The 19,150-nt window shown below is 45.2% G+C and overlaps 1 protein-coding gene across 2 annotated transcripts in view; it reads right to left on the reverse strand.

Moving 5' to 3' along the window:
• Positions 1-19,150, reverse strand: part of GRIN2B (glutamate ionotropic receptor NMDA type subunit 2B) — a 214,578-nt gene that overhangs the window by 80,710 nt on the left and 114,718 nt on the right. For both annotated transcript variants that reach the window (XM_040668418.2, XM_046914933.1), the window contains exon 5: positions 8,035-8,149. In XM_040668418.2, the coding sequence (XP_040524352.1) occupies positions 8,035-8,149 (115 nt within the window). The remainder of the gene's footprint in view (positions 1-8,034; positions 8,150-19,150) is intronic.

A 19,150-nucleotide genomic window follows, 5' to 3' on the forward strand; every position in this document is an offset into this window, starting at 1 on the left:
TGGTCAAAGAGGTGGTCTAGCTCGTTACTGCAAGATGCGGTAATCTAATCTAATGCTCTGATACAATCAGTCAGCAAAGATACCACATAAGAATGTCCACAAGATTTAAGTTTGAGGATTTTTCAGAAAGATTATTCCATTTATCACCTGATAAGGAAAGCTTTGTGTTGCACTTGCAGCTGCCCTTCTCCTTAGGCATCAGTGTAAGATTAGCATGGCCAAAATTAGCCATAAATCCATACAGCTACACCCTGGGCAACTGTGAGAAGCCAGGCCAGCTCCTGGCAGTGGGTGCAGCATAGGTGCACAAATAAAGCCATCTGGTTGTCTGATTGAATCAGGGTCATCAGCAGAGATATCAGTGTGACCTAGATCAGGCATCTAAGGGGCACAAGCTTGGGCATGGGGTATCCATAAAATATATATTCTTTGATGCAAGCCTGCTGTCTAATGAGAAGCAAGTGATTCAGCAAATTATGATCTCTTAGAGAAATGTCCAGAAAGAGCACTCCACAAATAAGGGGGAAAATGCATATACAGACTCCCATTCTAATTTCAGCTATTTGTGCTTAAATCCAGAGAGGTGCATCTGCCCTAAGAGAAGCTACATCCGTCTAAAAGCTGGTTCTATGGGAACAGAATCAGTCACTAAATCTGAGTAGGTTTAAACAAACTCCTATGCTATTTCTCTTTGGGGACAATGAGTCATAAATCCCCATGTACACAGGGAAATTAGCAAAACAAGACGGATTGGCAAAAACAATTCAATCTTGTCTCCCCATAAAAGGAGTCGGTGGGATAAAAAACATTTCCTCTGCGAAGTCCCTGGACATGCTGACAAGATGCCAAAACTCTGCACACAGACCAGAACCTGACCTGAAGAAATAACGTCCCCTCCTAGTGAGACAAGCATACCTGCACAGGCATGTGTAAGTGATCAGAAAGGCTTGCTCAGGTGGGCATTAGACAGCACAACGAGGAAACTGTCTCAAATGATCTGGTCATCTTTACAAAGGCAGGGACGGGAGGGTTGTCAGAGAAGATGCTCGGAATTGCACAGCTACAAGTTTCACCGCATAACCTTGCATTCTTGTCTCCCTCCTAAAGAGCCTTCTTCAGCAAAGGAAATAAATAAATAATTCTAAATCCTTCCTTCTGCTGAACAACGTAACATGCACATGATTCATATTGGTTCTTCAAGAAATAGCCAGTGCCACATGGGTCTTTACTGAAAGCCAAGAATACTGATCAGATATTCAGTCCTCTTCTCCCCTTCCCTGTTATTTCTGCTATGGGAACACTGAATTGCAGAAGGAAATGACTGTAAATACTTCTTCTAATGCACAGAAAGACTTCAGACCAGCCCCATATGTCTTCTTCCGTAACAGAAAGGATAGAATCAGAGAATCATAGAATCACAAGGTTGGAAAGGACCTACAAGATCATCTAGTCCAACCGTCCTCCCATTACCCTTGCTACCACAAGCCACTAAACCATATCTTGTAGCTCCTCATCCAGATGCCTCTTGAACGCTGCCAGGGACGGCGACTCCACCACCTCCCTGGGCAGGCCATTCGAGCGCCTTACCACTCACTGAGAGAAAAAGCTTTTCCTTATGTCAAGGATAAATCTACCTTTGAGCTTGTGATCCACACAGAGGTGCTTGCAAACAAGAGTCAGGGTCACTACTGTCTTCTGGTCCTGTAGAAGCAGGTGGTGGTTAGTTTCTCATCACTCTGAAGTCTGCCTCACTATCAAAAGGTACAGCCTCTTTAGCATTTCTGTGGTGTTCACCAGCACTTCAAAGCTGCTCCAAGAGGTCACATGTAGCTCCATAAGGGCTGTTGTTTGAAGCCATCAACAACTGGCTTCTTGTACCAACTGCCTGCTCGCATGAAAGGTATATGGTAGAAGCCTGCAGAAACGATGTCCTCACTAGTCCAGGATTGAAGGTTTTGCTGATTAGCCTATCCATGACCCACTTTTTCTTTCCTGTAAAATGAGGGCTCTAGTGAGACAATCCTCAGGTTCACCTTGCTCACCCAATCACAGAAATGTAGGCTGGCAGAGAATCATATGACATCACTTATTGTATCCTTCTGCTCTGGGGCAGGACAGGAGAGAGACAGACCATGCACTGCTGGATATTTTTTTGTGTCCTCTGGCAAATGAGCCTCACCAGCAAATGAGCCCTGCCATGTCTCACCACGCTAACAATTAGATGGCTCCCTACATCCCTAACTGAAATCTTTCTGCTTGAAAATTTAGCAAGACTTTTTCTTCATCCTATTCACTGTGGACATGAAAAGCAACAGGCCATGATGTCCTTTTTCAACAACGTTTCAGATGTCCAAAGTCTTTTTCTCTTTCCTCTTTTTTTAGATAAAACAAACCTTATTTTTCCATTTTATTTCCATCAGTCCTTCTTCCTCTCTGCAGCTCCCTCCTACACTCCAAGGGAACCTTTCCGGAGCACAGATGTGCATAACACCTCTGCGGTAAGCGGGGAACAGAGTTGCATGAGTTCACTAATTCAGAAACTCACCTTCTTTAAATTAAAGGAGGGGAGATTTAGATTAGACGTCAGGGGGGGAATTTTCCTCAGAGAAGGTGATGAGCTGCTGGCACAGGTTGCACAGGGAGGTTGTGGATGCCCTGTCCCCAGAGGGGTTGAAGGCCAGGTTGGATGGGGCCCTGGGCAGCCTGAACTGGTGCTTGATCTAGCAGTTGGCAATCCTGCCAGCGGCAGGGGAGTTGGAACCTGATGATCTTTGAGGCCCCTCCCAACACAAGTCATTCTGTGATTCTATGACTCTATGATTCTGTGGACCATGACCCAGGCTAAACACATTTCTGAAAAGCCCGTGCAGCAGCAAGTGGTGGGACCACTTTTCATCCTACTGTGATGTCACTCAGACTTCTGACAGAATGTCACACAACAAATGACTCCATTCCTGGGGAGCATTAACATCTGCAACAGAGTAGGGGAACAAGCTAGGAACACCCTGTGAACTTCTAATCATGGCTACACCCATGACTAAAAGAAGCAAAACAGATGCTAATAATTGGTTTTTTGGAGATCAAAAGCTAGGCACTGATAATTAGAGGAGCACCAGGCAAACATTTCATCTGCAGAGGAGGTGAGGGTTTGTAGAGTCAGAAGATCAGGCAGAATGAAGCTTGTGGCATGAGCTTCCTGTCTAAAATGGCTTAATGTGGAACCTCAGCCAAACACATCACCTGGGGCTTTGCAAGTCCAGCCAGGAGCACGAGTTATGAGAGCATTTGAGGTAAGACATGCCCTAGGACACTTGCGAATCAGAGGGTGCTGCTGCGCAGCACAAGAGGTTGCTGTTGCCAGCAGATGGAAAGGTGCTCTGAATCCACTGAATTCTGAAAAGGCAGAAAAGTTTTACCCAGGGGGGAGGCTGAGGACAACTGAGTGATACAGGTGATGTAAAACTCAAAGCTCTCCTTTGTTGAAAGCCATGCTCAGGACGAAACCTCAAAGATAGTGAGGTCTGACATCCCCAGTGTTGCCAGAGGAAAGGGATGCAGCACACAAGAAGGGCTGGGAGCTGATGGGACATGATTGCTGTGCCCTGCCTCAGCAGAGAAGGTAGATGTGAGCAAGAGCTGGAGAGCAGTGCTTGCCAGCTCTCACAAACTGTTCACAGGCCCAGAAGTCCTCACCATATGTGAGATTATAGAAGAGCAGAGGGAGAAGACAGTGAGTAAAATAAAGCCTGGGTGAAAATTCTTCTGACACAAGACGCAGACACAAATATGAGGGTAGTATGTAGTCTCTAGCTGGCCTTACGACACCTCTGACCTCAGCCTATTGCTGCACTGAGGCAGAACCCTTCTGGAGCACCTCCACCTGTGCGTCTGCCCCTCTACAGTCAACACAACAGAGGCACATAGGCACTGAAAAACACACCTAGTTTATGTCTGGCTAGTGAAGCAAGAGCTCTACTAAACAGCTAATTAAGAGCTAGTGAGGGAAGGCATGTAGCCTTCTGCCCCTGAGGAACAGTCGTGCTGAGAACTGAATGAAGCGCAGAACGATTGTTATGAACAGAGGAATTGTTACTCATACCCACCGTAGCAGAAAGGCTCAGGATACTGCCCCTTGCCAGAAAGTGGCAACTATCTGTGTTTTTTTCGTGACTGTCAGCCCTGCAAGGATTCCATTTGTCTGAAGGACACAAGAGGAGATTTGTCATTACTGGGATCTGGGGACAGCTGTAGCTCTTCTGGAAAATGAAATCCTGATCTGAAATAGCTGGTGCATTTCTCCATATTTTTCTTTCCGTATCAGGCTGAAAAATCAAAATCTCAGCAAATTTCACAAATGCGAAACAGGTTCAGGGACTGCCTGCATCTTTGCTACCACGAAAATGGAAGGCTTCACACCTGTTTTAAGATCTATCTTTCCGTACCACTAAATCCAGAGGAGACTAATAAAAACGATCGTAAGACTAGAAAACGTGACCTAACAGGAGAGACTGAACAAATTCTTGTTTAAACTGCAGCAGAGGCTGGGAGACAGCACGATAGAAACCTTCAAACATATGTAGAGAAGATAAAAAGAGGAAGAGAATAAACAATTCTCCGTGTCCACAAGGGAGATGCCAAGTAGTAATGGGCTTAAACTGCAGTCAGTGAAATCTAGGTTAGACATTAGAAAAACTTTCCAGAGTAAGGAGAAAGAAGGCATGGAAGAGATTGCCTCAGGATTTCATGGAGTTTCTAGCACCGAAGGACTCTCAGAACAGGTGAAACAAACATCTGTCAGGAATCATTTCAGTCTAGTTGATCCTTCCCTTGGGCAGAGGGAGGAACTAAATGACCTCTTGATGTTCCTTCCAGGCACAACATCTGATAATAGATAAAAGTGTGCAGTGCTGTAATTAAAGACTGAGCAATCGTGAATGCACACAAGTGGACTGAATCAGTGTTTGCCATGCAGCTACTTGCATCTCTCATCTCCTACTGCCTGAGTGTTTGACTGGGATACTCTCCCGTTCTTTGCAGTTTCTTCTGTGTATTACCCAGAAGTTGCTAGGATGAAACACCTTGCTAATTTCACAGAAATTAGTGAGAATTTGGATGATTTTACACTGCAAAGCAATTCACTTACAAATATATTTGGATTGTGTGCTAATAATATATGAATAATTTATGGTTTATATTGTGGCATTGCCTGGAAGCTGCTGTTAAGGGCCAGCATTCCACTTAGTGTGCCTCTGCAAACATGGAACAAAATTATGATCTTTGCCACAGAGAGCCGTTTCACTCTTATGTTTTAATGTTTGCATTTCAGCTGAATGGAGAAAATTAGTAAAAGGACATTGTGGTTCCAGAAATGAAATGTGTTTTTTGTGATCAGAGCATGCTGGAGATTATTTCAATGTTTTCCAGGAAGAAAACATTTAAACAGCTCAGAGTGTGATTATAACAATCTGATCTTCACACTGAGTGAGATCCCCCTTCAAGGTGAAACATTTGCGCTCAGGAAGTACAAAGGGCTTTTCATACAACTAGTACCGTAGCAGTAATGTCATGGATTCATTTCAGTCCAGCCCCAGCTCCTGCAAAATGAAGAGCTGTTCTAGCTTAATGCTTGCCAAGTGGTCCCCATAGACAGCAAGGATCAGACAGATCTCAGATCCGATCCCTCCCACTCAAGCTCACCAGATCCCTTCCCCTCATTGGCTCAACTGAGAGATCACAGATACCCTCTCAAATACTGAATAGGTCCTCTAACCATTAATGAAAGCCCCCACGACCTCACTGAGTGTGTAACACAGTACTGCATGAGAGAAGAGGAGGAGGAAGACAGGATTGTGTTTAGCTGTTCCCCCCCAGAGTCTGCAATGCATTCCAGAATTGCCCATAGCCTGCTCTGCTAACAATCCCTAGCAGGGTTTGTGCTGCTACTGACTTGTTTTCCTGCTATGATAATAGACTGTTCCTCTGTGAGAATAAATTTGATGCCAGCTAGAAACAAATGTACTTTAAGATCAGGCCCAGCCAGCATGGGTTCATGAAAGGCTGCCTGCTCAACCTCATCTCCTTCTATGACCAGGTGACCCACCTGGTGGATGAGGGAAAGGTGGCTGCCATAGTCTACCTAGACTTCAGTAAAGCCTTTGACCCTGTCTCCCACAGTGTTCTCTGGAGAAGCTGCAGCCCATGGTTTGGACAGATACCTTGTTTGTTGGGTAAAGTACTGGCTGGATGGCCGGGCCCGGAGAGCAGTGGTGAATGGAGTTAAATGCAGCTGGTGACTGGTCATGAATGGTGTTTCCCAGGGGTTGGTACTGGGGCCTCTCCTGTTCAATATTTTTATTGATAACCTGGATGAGGGGATTGAACGCACCCTCGATAAGTTTGCAGATGACACCAAGTTGGCTGGAAGTGTCGATCTGCCTGGGGGTAGGAAGGCCCTATAGAGGAACCTGGACAGACTGGATCACTGGGCTGAGGCCAGTGGGATGAAGTTCAACAAGACCAAGTACTGGGTCCTGCACTTAGGCCACAACAACCCCAGGCAACACTACAGGCTTGGGGGCAGAGTGGCTGGAAGACTGTGTAGAGGAAATGGATGTGGTCATTGGAAATGAATATTGGTCAGTGTTTGGCTGAACATGAGCCAGCAGTGTGCCCAGGTGGCCAAGAAGGCCAATGGCATCCTGGCTTGTATCAGGAATAGTGATGTGAGCATGAGCAGGGGAGTGATTGTCTCTCTGTACTTGGCTCTGGTGAGGCCACACCTCAAGTGCTGTGTTCAGTTTTGGGCCCCTCACTACAATAAAGACAAGGAGGCCCAGTAGCACATCCAGAGAAGGGCAACAAAGTTGTGAGGGGTCTGGAGCACAAGCAGGTGAGGAGCAGCTGAAGGAGCTGGGTTTGTTTATAGTGGAGGAGGCCTTACCGCTCTCTACAACTACCTGTAGGGAGGTTGTGGTGAGCTCGGGGTTGGCCTCTTCTCCCATGTAACTAGCAATAGGACTAGAGGGAATGGCCTCAAGTTGTGCCAGGGAAGATTCAGGTTGGATATTGGGAAATACTTCTCTGAGAGAGTGGTCAGCCTCTGGAATAGGTTCATATGGCCCTCTTCAGAATGCACTTCTGACAGCCCTCTATTTCTCCATGAATTGTTTCTGACTTTGGCCAAGCAGTCATAGAGAGAAGGCTTTCTCTGGCTAGCAGAACAAGGGGGCATTTTTCTAAGCCACACACATGATCACATCCAGCCTGAGATCTGCTTCGTATCTGTTGAGTGCTGTACTGAATCATCCTTGCTTTTACTACAACGTCTCATCCCCATCACTTTTCTGTGGCTTATAACTACCTCCAGCTACCCCCTCTGCTCAGCTGATTCAAACCTTTTGGGAACACTTGTTCCAAGCCTGGACCACCGACATTTATGTGGGAGGTGAAAGAAACTAAAGCTTTGCACTAACACAGAAATCCACACCGTTTCTAAAATGGTGCTTTGGGTCACATACAGATTATTCAGAAATACGCAAGTTTAGATGTTTGAGCAACTTGATATGATCTCGTGTACACATCCTACCTCATACACCAGCCCATTACAAGTGACAGTGGCCAGATATATCAAGTAAGTTAACAGTGCCATATAACTAAGTGTGGCTGTGGCTCAATCACAGCCATTTATCATAGAGAACTCCACAGCCTCCAAGCCATGCAGATAAGTATTTTCCATCTGTGCCACTGAAACTCATGGCACAAAGGAGATCTCTTCTCTGAAAGACAGGAAAATTTATGTTCAGAGGTGACAGAAGGGAAGCTGATGAATTTTTTATGCATGCTAATGGAAGAATGTAATGGCATCCTGCATGGGGATGACAGCAGCTTGGGTACTGGAGATACCAGTAGCCCAGGATGCAAGAAAGAGATTCTCAACTCTTCATAATTAGAAAAGGTGGGGGGATAACTTGCTCAGAGCCTTCTTCCATCCTCCTCCTGCCTGACACAGCTTGAGAATTACCAAACATGTCCTACCCTCTCCCACTTCCTCTCCTTGGTCAGAAGGATGATCACCAGCTTCGGATGCATCTGGTATCCGTCCTCACTGAACGACAAATTCCTGCCTTCGAAGGTGACGTTAATCAGGTACCTGTAGGAGAGAGAAGAGAGCAAGGTGAACATTAATGCTTGGAAACTGAACCTGAAACAAGAGCCTGCCTCCCCCTCTGCAGTTTGTGTCAGGGTGACAGAAGTACATTACAAACAACTGTTGTTAATCTGGGGACAGCAAAGGAAAATCTAAAAGGAAGTGGGTGGTAGAAACAGAACAAATACTCCAGGAACTGGGGCAGTCAGACAAGGTAGTACACTTGCCTACATTTAAGACTTTAGTACAGAAGCGATGTCCCATGTTAGGTCTCACCAAAGTCCTGAAAGCAAGTCACATGTGTTTGTGTGCCCACAGTCTTTGATTTCCTCTTTGCACACAGGGCAGAGAAATCCATAGCAATTAGCTGTGTAAACATGGTCCACAGCCTACATTTTGCTCAGTCTCCAAGGGGAATTTCACATTTCATTTGAGGATAGCAATAGTTCACATGTGAAGCAGTGGATACACCTCCTCCCTGCACAAACATCCAGTCAGCAATAAAGGAAGCTGCAGGGACCAGAGGAATGAACAGTGCACCTGTGAGATACCCTGTTCCTATTACAGCTAGCATGCCCTATGGAGCCCAAAGTGATCCTCAGAAGCAGCTTAGGAACAGCGTCAGAGGGTGCTCAGATAGCCCAATGAAAGTCCTCTTCACCAGGACAGAGCCATGCCATGTACCCAGCAAGATTAAACTAGAGGGTGATCAGCCCTGCAGATCCCTGCAGCCAACATTAACGATTCCCTTTGTCTGGAAAGGCTCTGTCATTGCTGTGTAAGGCACCCCGCTTTGGGCCATCTCATGTCAGCTGTACAAATGGACTATTAAACAGTCCAGGCTTCAGCCTCATTTATCCTCAGGCCTCTTCACTCAGTCCCGGCAGCGGGGAAGACCTTTAAGTGGACTGAGATTACAACTACACTCATTTCCAGGCATTTCTGCATTGCAAGAGCATGTTGAAGTGGTGTCGCTGTAAAAGGGAATCAGGTCTATTGTTTTCTTAACTGTCAGACCATCCAGAATGACACTGTGGGGGAGAGGGGGAGGCAAATACACATTTCACAGTTCAATGGCTTATAAGACATCTCTGTGGCACTCTGACAGTTTCCCCTGTTCATATATTTCACTTCAATTCACAGTCCTGTTTCATGAAGTAGGTTTTGCCTTTGTACACCTGCTCTAGCACCAGTAGCATCACATCATGGGAGGGGCAGAGGTGACCAAGCTGCCTTCAGGGCAGCCCCAGGACACTGCCCGCCTCTGCTTCACCCATTCTCCTGTGAATTACACAGGTAACATTTCCATTACAGTCACAAGAGGCTCTTCTCCTCTATCACACCCAGGACACTAGCAAATATTTCCTAATACTCAGCCTCAGTTTGTCCCTTTGAACTTAATTTGAACCAATTTCAAGGGAAAACGAATCAAATCAAAAATACAAAACACTCAAATTCCTGTTCTTTCAAGGGGTTCGCACTTTCCCACAGAGAACTCCATACTAATTTAATAGAAGTATAGGTAGTAGGCAAAATTCTTCAAACAAGTAGAAAAGCAGGTCATGATTTTAGCTTCTTCCATTTCCCAATTTTTTTTCCTAAGTTTATTCATCAACAAAACTCATCCACTAATTTCCCAAATCAAATGTAATTGGCAATTACATTTAATTCTAAAGGAAATTGCATGCTTGCTCTATGTTGCGACCTTCAGAAGATGTACACAGTGTAGAACACCCAGCCCTACAGAAGCCCAGTGGGAAACATTGCAATAGGCCTATTTTCAAGGGCAGGCTACTTGGTGTTTTCCAACAGTCGGACTCATCCAGAATCCAAAAACTGAGGGAACACCATATCAACAGTCACTTGGAAAATCTCAGCCACATAACTGTGTCTTAGTGTAAAACATCCCATGACTGAACCACACGTGGTCTTCTTCTGGCTTTTCATCCTCACCTGTTTGCATTGCTCTGGTAGAGAGGAACGCAAAGCACAGACTACCATGGGCACGTGTGGCCTACCTGACCTACAAAATGCTCTGAGAGTGATAAAGACCTTTCAGTGGACTGGACCAGACTCTGAGCACCCTGATCTAGCTGTAGGTGTCCCTGCTCACTGCAGGAAGTTGTACCAGATGGCCTTTAAAGGCCCCTTCCAACTCAAAAGACTGTGATTCTATGACTGAGATTACAGCTATATCCCTTTCACAACCTCTGTGCACTGGCTTTCAGAGAAATGACAAAGCAAGGCTCCAAGAAGATGAGGACACCGGTAGCCTGATGGGAGTTGCAGCTTTATGTGTCAGTATTTAGCAAGCAGTGTCAATGTCTAACTATACAAACAGCAGTATTAGGTGGTTCTCGGTCCTCTTTCCCCTCCCACCCTAGAATGATGCCATTGTGCAAATCTCCCTTGCACAGCCTGACAAGAGGAGCTCACATAAATCAGGAAGAGATATGACACAAGAGGGTGTAATTTCTGTTCATTTTCCACCAGAAAGATTAGAACTGCTAATAATAATTAAGGAGGGAGCATCAGTGACTCTGATCCTTAGAGTTGCCTTGAGATTTACACTTAAAGCAGCACTAAAATCCCTCACTTCGCACCTTAATGACTGAAATTAGTCTCCAAAATTGGCACAATAACTTCAGAGGGTTCTCTCTGTAACCCGCTAATAATATGTTTACAAAAGTGTGCAGGAAGTGTGCAAAAACAAAAAAAAGCAACTCTCTCTGCAGCGTTCCCCACATTCCAGTGGCTCACAGGTCCCACCACACTGGGGTTAGGCCTCTGTCACCAGTATACCAGCACAATCACTGCCCGCTCTGGCCAGAGGATAATCAGTCCCCAGATGAGCAACCAAAGGGCTGAGAGGCTCCCTGCAACAGGGGCAGCATGAGGGCAGCGGGCTGTACGTGTGGGTGAGATAACACAAGATGAAGCCGTGCCTGAAAGATGCAGTGAAGGCTTGATGCATGATTTCCCTGGTGTGTGTGACTCCAATATGGAGAGAGAAAGAGAGCATGATCATTTTAATTAATTTCATTTGCTATAATCACCTTTCAGCAAAGATTTTTGCTTACGTGGGTGTTTCTGGAGCTGCTCATTGTAGGCATGGAAGAGTTCATCCCCTCTGCAGCCCAGCACAGACACAGTGGTTGCAATGCACAAACGAAGCCGTGTGGGAGCAAGATGCAGATGACGTGGAGGAAACAGGCATTCTTCACCTGTACAACAGGGCACGCAGGCAGGAACAAAGCAGAATGGAACGCATTCTTGGGCACAGAGCAAGTCAGATCCAGAGGACATGGCTCCCTGTCCCATGCTCAGACCACTAGGTAACATCACCCATCCTAGCCTGCCAGCCCTGCGAGCTAATGGTGAGTGTTTCCAAGGCTGGTTGGCATAGGAAATAGAGCATTAAAACCACATCAGATGGCAAATTTAGGACCAGCAGAGAGATGATGACATTTTAAATGGTTTCAGCTAGTGATGGGGAAAGCCTGGAGAAGCACATGTGGCAGGCTGAGGGGCTATGGGGAGAGGCAAGAAAGGGTGTCAGCTGAATTTTAGTTTGCCCTAGAGACAGCTCTGAAAGGGATGTGTTTAAAATCAGCACGAACCGCTCTGACTTCTGCCTCCAGTGTCCTGCTGGGAATCAGCTCCTCCTGCAGCTATGGAACGGGTGGGCAAATCTGGACAGAGTGCTGGCTCCATGCTCAGTGCTCCCTGCATCACATGTGCATAAACACACACACACACAGGCGCTCCCCTGTGCCCTGTCAATGCTTGTTACACTCCAATGCGACAGGCGGTCTGATTATCCCAACACCGACCGCCTCCCCCAGTAAGACGGACTGTACAAATAAAGCAGCCCCTTTGCCATCCGCGTCAGGGGGTCATCTCTGCAGCCCAGCACAAAAGCAAGGAAGGAAAGGAGAAATGGGATGTGGGTGGAGTGCAGGGAGGAAAGGCAATGGGATATCTGCCTGGAAGGATTTGCAATGTAAAAGGTATTTGGCGCAGGGTAAGGGGAGGGGACACAGACTATCATCAGCCTCCTGGAAACTCAGCATAATATGAAATACTGAGGTCAGTTCAGCAGTGTAATGGCAGTGAGGGGAAGCAGTGCAAAGCCTTTACTCCCCGAACTCTGCATGGTAAAGTAGCCTTTGTGTTCCCTGACAGACAGGATTACACAGCCACTGGCCAGAGGTGCAGGCTGCAGGCACAGCTGCTGGCCCAGCTCTGCTTCATGCAAGGATGCTGCACTGCTACATCGCAGCACGGCTGCCTGCAGCTCCAGCCATGTTACACGTGCAGTTTGGTGCACACAGCTCTGGTGCATCTCCCACATGCCAGCTGCTGGACCACGATGGGCAGACGGAAGAGTGGGTGGACTCAAAGGACAGGGGAAAAGGGGCTTAGGACCAGTCCTGCTATCTAAAGATGGGAGTTCTGACCTTCAGATGGAAAGTGATTCACAAATAGAGGTATAACCAGCACTAACTGCTGTTAATAGCTTCTTTCATTTGAGAGACTGAAATAGTGTACACTTTTTTTTTTTTAATGAGAAAACTGCAGTTGATCCCTTCAACTTCTGATGTAAACCTCCACTCTCCAAACCCATGGGAAGCTTAAAATAATACAGATATTATTTCTCCATACTGATGCTCGACATTTCTGTGCCTGCCTCTGCCTCAGAGGACAGCCAATATGTGCACACATCCATCCGGACCCAGCTGCGAGGACATGAGGTCCCTCCAGAAAAGGCAGGCTCCAGGGGACATCAAATACAATTTCTCATTCCCTCAAAAAATCATAAAATCACAGAATGGTTTGGGTTGGATGACACTTCAAGGCCCACCCAGTTCCACCCCCCTGCCCTGGGTTGCCACCCACCAGCTCAGGCTGCCCAAGGCCCCATCCAACCTGGCCTTGAGCCTCCAGGGATGGGGCACCCATGGCCCTCTGGGCAAAAGATGAGAATAGGCTCTGTGTGGGCCTTCGATCAAACTTCCCCACCACTGGTACTGACCCTGTGTGAGCCCTTGGAGGCTCTCCCATCGCTCCGTCCCCTGCACTGCTCCTGCTGCTGTGGTGCTTGATGGCTCATGAAGCTGAGAAAGCTGAGCACATCTGGCTGCATCCCTGTAACATCTGGCCAATGTCAGGTATGATTTACAGTGAAAACATTCCATGCAAAGGGCATGAGAGCAGCTGATTTAACATAATAAGGGGCATGGACTCTGTTCTTTCTGCAATTATGAAAACAAAATCAAAACAAAATAGACAAAAAGATAGAAGCAGACACAGAAAAACTAAACTTAAAGAAACAGTATCCCACTCTTCTTCATTTACTTCTTTTTTCCTCACTGTCAGTGTTATCACTGGCTCTGGGGAGATGCATGAAAGAGTGAAAATAAGTGTAGAAATGAGAGCAAACAAATTCCAAACTGTGTAGGTGTCCTACACCAGAAAATCTGTCCACGCTGCAGCCATATTGTACCACTGGGAACCAATCTGACCACAGGCTGAGAGAAATACCCCAAGCTCAAGATTGCTTTTATTAAGCAAAGAGGTTAGGAGAGCATCTAGATTAGGAAATACCCCTCAGGCTATAATATAACAGAGATATAAGAGATTAATTTGGTTTCTCCCTGCTGCCCACACCTTTTTAAAAGACAAGAGGGCACATGCTGGTCTGGAATAAATATTCCACTGACATTGATGGAGTGATGCTGTCTGGTCTGCTGAGGTTCTGGCCTCTCACCTCTAAGAATGTTGAATCTTCTTGATGTTTGGTCCTGACCTGTGAAAAATCCATTTCTGGTGGAAGATAAATTTATTCTGATCTGTCCTTGCTGTCTCTCCATCATATCCTGCAAAGGTGTTTTGAAGACAATATACATGTGAAGTGAGCCTTCCCAGCGATTCCTTCCCAGTGACAGTTCCCATATACAACAGAAGGATGAACCTTTTTCCATCACTCCCTTCCTTATTAATAATATAAACAGCACTTACACATTCCTTCCCATTTCCTTGATTTCCTATCATGAATTTATCACTTTAGAAAGATTCTGAGCTGACAGTTACTTGGGACTGATTATATATCTATCCTTAGAGTGTACAGGGAACCAGAACAGTGGCAGGGACATTTTCCTACATGCACTTCTTGATTCTAATGAGTCGGGGCCATTCCTGAGGACAAGTTCACTTTCCACAGTCTGTGCAGTCTCAGCCCTTCTGCCAAAAATGCTAAGAGGAACTTCAAGCACTGCATCACAGGATTTTGCAGCACACACAGCTGTCCATCAGGATTACCCCTGAATGGGGAACATGGGGTCATCTCCAGTCTGGGGCGGAAATGATACTGACACTTAGGTGAGAGGCAGTTTGTCCCATGACTCTAGTGAGCTTCATAGTTTCCACGATAACATATTTTGCCAAGTACCAAATACCACCTAGGACTTGATCTCCCATTTGATTTTCATCCTCTGCACTCATTGGCTTTGACAGAAAGAGGTGGTGTCCTCCAGGTCCAGGGGCATATCACACTCCTTTGCAAAGGTGCTGCCGACAGTATTAAGGTCATCCTGTAAGTGGTAGGTCACTTATAGGAAATGGAGGTATGGATTAGAATAAGGTGATCCATTTATGGAGAAAAGGGCAGGACAAATACTCATTTCCTTCCCGTTTGCTATGTCAGTCCCATCAGTATCTTGAAAATCCGAGCACAGCCAAATTTCTCTCATAAACATCCTAACTAACCTATTTTGACAAACATGGGAGCCAGAAAAAATATCTGTCAAAATCACCTTCTGAATGGGAAAGAGAGATAAGAATGTGGCAACAACATTTTCTCGTGAAGAGACCAACATTTTTCCAGAAAGTCGGAACCATAAGATCTGAAAAACGTAACGACATAGAACAGAAAATGAAGCTTCTGGCATGGTCGTGCTCTCATACCTTCTGCCCCTTCTTTTGTGGACAAGAGTCCCAGTGTAAATACATATAATGTGCTACTCTGTAGAAGTCCTACAAGGACCAGCATTGCCTCAGCAAGAGGAAGGGATATCACTGGAGATTCAGCCTGTTCAGGTTTAAAGAAGGAGAAATAGGAAATAGTTCCCATGCTCCTAGTCACAAGAGAGAGCAAACTGGATTTCCGTGCCAAAAGATTTCATTTTAAACCCAAAATATTTGATTTACAACTTTTGTTAAAAAACTATCAATTTTCCTGGCAAAATGACACAGTCCCAAATAGCCTGAGAATATACCTCTACACCTCTGGCCTCACTGGAAATAAAACTGAAACAAGGAAAGGTGTATTAAGAACATATCCTGGTTAAAGTTGAAAATATCCATAAATCTCATAGGAAATCAACCTATTCTCAGAAAGTGTTTTTAACCAAAAAGCTTTGATAAAAATATATATGCTTTCGAATTGACTCAGCAAACCTTTAAGTAATATAAAATAGATAATAGAAAATAGCTGTAAGGTCAAAATTGTTACAGTGACTGGGAAAAATAAAAACTAAACATTCTGACCAATGTTGGATAAAGCCACAAAGCTTTGCCAAGTTAATAAATTCCTGCAAATTACCGATGGCGTACATTATTTTTAGTTTTCACATTTTCCCATCTTTTCTTTTTCGTCAAGAATGGATAAGATACCACTTTGAAGAAAATACTCAAAGGTATTTCTCCTGTCAGAAAGGACTAAAAATCTGCTGTGGTAGATTTACATGGCACAGTAAAAGCACAGAAAATTACGTGTCAGAACAGCTGACAGTAGGTCATAATTATGTCTTGGTATCCACCTAACAGGTCACTGATGGAAGCCGTACCACTAGGAGCAGGCAAATACTGAAAGGTTAACCGCTGTCCTTCAGATCTGTTTATCTGTCTTAGTGCATAGTCATGCAAACACTGGTAGGGCAAGCCATCACGGGACAAAAGTCAAACAAGGCTCAAAGTTTTTTTACCCAGGATGATGTTTTTGAGCTTTCTCTATCTGCACAGCCTTAAAAAAAAAAAATATGCCACCGAACTACCACTGGCCCCATACAGTGAGTTTGAAACCTGGGACAACAGCCTTACTTTTCTGAATCGTTTTTGATCCACGTGACCATAGACAACAGCTTAAAACAGGTGACCAAATGGACATGAATCTCAACAGATTCTTTTGTTGTCTGAAAGAGCCTCACGTCATGGGAGTTAACCATAGGAATATCTCTCTATTTATCCAGAGCTCATTCCAGTTTCTAACGCAGAAGTCAAGACCAGCAAACAGGTGAGCACATCAACCGTAGTCCAGAGCTTTCAGGAATTTTTTGCTTGCAGAAAAATCCTCAAATCTGTCAGAAAAGTCCCCTCACCTCTACCAGAAACCAACAAGGCTAAAATAGCTGGATAGACTGAAATAAATCCATTTATTATACCTTTTGAAACAGCAGGCTAAATTAACTTTTTCAACCCACTAAGAAATCACAAATGATTTTAGGGTTATTCAATCTTTATCAAGTGTTGAAAGCATCTACAGTATTTGCAATACATACGAGAAATACCAGAATAGTTTGTTTGGAAACGACCTACAAAGACCGTCGTATCTGACTGCCTGACCTTTTCAGGGCTAGCCAAAAGTTAAAGCATGTCGCTGAGGGCATTGTCCAAACGGCTCTTGAACACTGTCAGGCATGGGGCATCAACCATCTCTCTAGGAAGAGAGTGTTTCTCTTCCAGTGCTTCTCTGTGCTCACAGTGAAGTTTTCCCTGAGAATAGTGAATCTGTGGCATTTACACGAGCAGAGTTACTGCCCGTAAGGCCACTCGGTCTAAAAAGTGTGACTGGATTTTCCGTGTCTGTAGCTGTTCAGCCAAGATGGCACCCTATCAGTTTCTCCCCTCGTCATCACATCTCCAAAGGGGAACTGAATAAAGCAAACAGACAAATAATCACCCCTGTCAGCGATTGTGTTTGTGGAGGGAGGGGGGCGGGGCGACAAATTCTGCTGCTCCCCCCTTGCCAGAGGAGCTGTTCTCTGCTCAGCTCCCTTCTCTCTCTTTTTCTCTCCCTCTGTGGGTTGATGTTTCCATGGAAACATGTTCTTTAGTGCCACTGAAATTACATTGCATTTAAAGCATTAACCCTTCCTTGGGCTGAAGAAGGTCTCAGAACAATTAGGGTCTTTTTTTTTTTTTTTTTTTTTTTAATTCCCTCTTTTTTTTTTTTTCCCTTGCAGCAATAGGAAACCCTCATTCTTCCTCAGGAGACCTCCCAGCTAGAATTTGTCTGACGAGGGGCACAAGATATATCAGCAGTGGCGTAGTGTCTAATTTAAGATTTCTTCTTTTTTTTTTTCCACTTATTTTTACACAAAGCCATTAACGCATTTCTCTCCACACAACATGCAAACAGGGAAAACACTGCAATAGCAAAGAAATTGAAGAGTGAGACGGAATGAGAAGCAAGCAAACCACAAGCTGGCACATGGGAAGAATACAGCTTCAGTTAATACCAGAGTTGGAGCACTGAAGCCCCTCATAGCTCCACACTGAGCAGCAGCTTCTTCATTGCAGTGTCATAATCGCAGATCTCACCACTCCTCCTTGAGCCTGACTCCTCTTCCTCTTCATGATCACGTCTGTAATTAGCCACTCTTGTCTTTGCTTGCATTTAGCACTCCAAACACCACTGTAATACTCAGTGCAATCAGCATCCTCGTCATCACCAGTACTCTTCCCTCTGCTACTGCTTCTCCACCCAAATTGCTATCTCTGATATTCTTCCCGTTGGTATTCTAATGCCAGCCAGTGGCATTCTCAACACAGCCACTGCCAGAGCACTGCTCCCTTCACTGCAGCCAGCTTGACCACTGAGCCACAAACATTTTCCATGTCCCAAATGTGGGCCAGCAAGGCACTGGAAGTCATCCCATCCAGGTGCTCCCTAGATCCCAGGGCCCAGCTCAAAATTACACTGCAAATTCTCAGCCTAGAGCCTAGAGTTTAGCCCCACCACAGTGACAGTCATCACCTATCTATGCCTTTCCTCCACTGCTATCATCCCTTCTTCAAACACTGGAGGATAAAGCTGCCCAGAGAGGTTGTGGAGTCATCTTCTCTGAAGATATTTAAAACCCACCTGGATGCCTTCCTGTCACATCTCTTTCTAGTGTTTTGTCTGATACCTGCACTCATGCATGCCTCCTTTCTGATCCAAAGTTCCATTACTTGACAGTATTCAGCCCCCTTTTATTATCTGTACCTGCACAGCTATAGGGTCCATATTCCCTTGCATCATCTATTTTGGGTTGCCCAGTGAACACTGTGAACACTTCAAGCATATCTCACCATTCTCTACTCTTGCCCCAAAAGTCAGAGCGTGAAGCCTCCTGCTTCGAGCTGAGTGCATATGTAGTGCCTTAAGGATCAGTGTGGGAGGAAGATGCTATTCTGAAGTGTATGATAAATATGGATAACAAACTCAACCTAAGTCTTTTCTGCTTGTCTGTAGTGGGTTCCCAATATGGGAGATAGAAATATCATGGGTACATTTTGAATATGGCTGGGAACACTGCCAAAGTCCTACTCAGAGTTCACACATTTACATCATTTATATCACATCCGACTTGCGCTTTGTATTATTAACTTTGTAGAGTGTTTTGTGATGTAGTTTATGGTCCAGACTCTGTTAAATAAATGTACGTGCCCTCACTCCCTTCCTTTCGGTAAGAGAGTGATGTCTGGGGCTACACACACTCTTGCTAAGAACCAGAGGGTGACTATATCTGCTGTTGTGGTCAGCGCATTTCCAAGTTCTAAAGCAGTGTTTTGGAAAACCTTCTGGGATTCATCCCTGAGACCTGAAATGTACAAAAAGAAAGGAAATATTTGCCTCTAGGTCACCAGCTCTACTCCTAGCCCAGGTTGGTAGGGACTGAAGATTTTTTTCTCTGCAGTTGGACATTCAGAAACCTTCATGAAATGTACAGATGGGGTTCA

Source organism: Gallus gallus, chromosome 1, assembly GCF_016699485.2.
Source record: "Gallus gallus isolate bGalGal1 chromosome 1, bGalGal1.mat.broiler.GRCg7b, whole genome shotgun sequence".
In the NCBI taxonomy this organism is placed as follows: domain Eukaryota; kingdom Metazoa; phylum Chordata; class Aves; order Galliformes; family Phasianidae; genus Gallus; species Gallus gallus.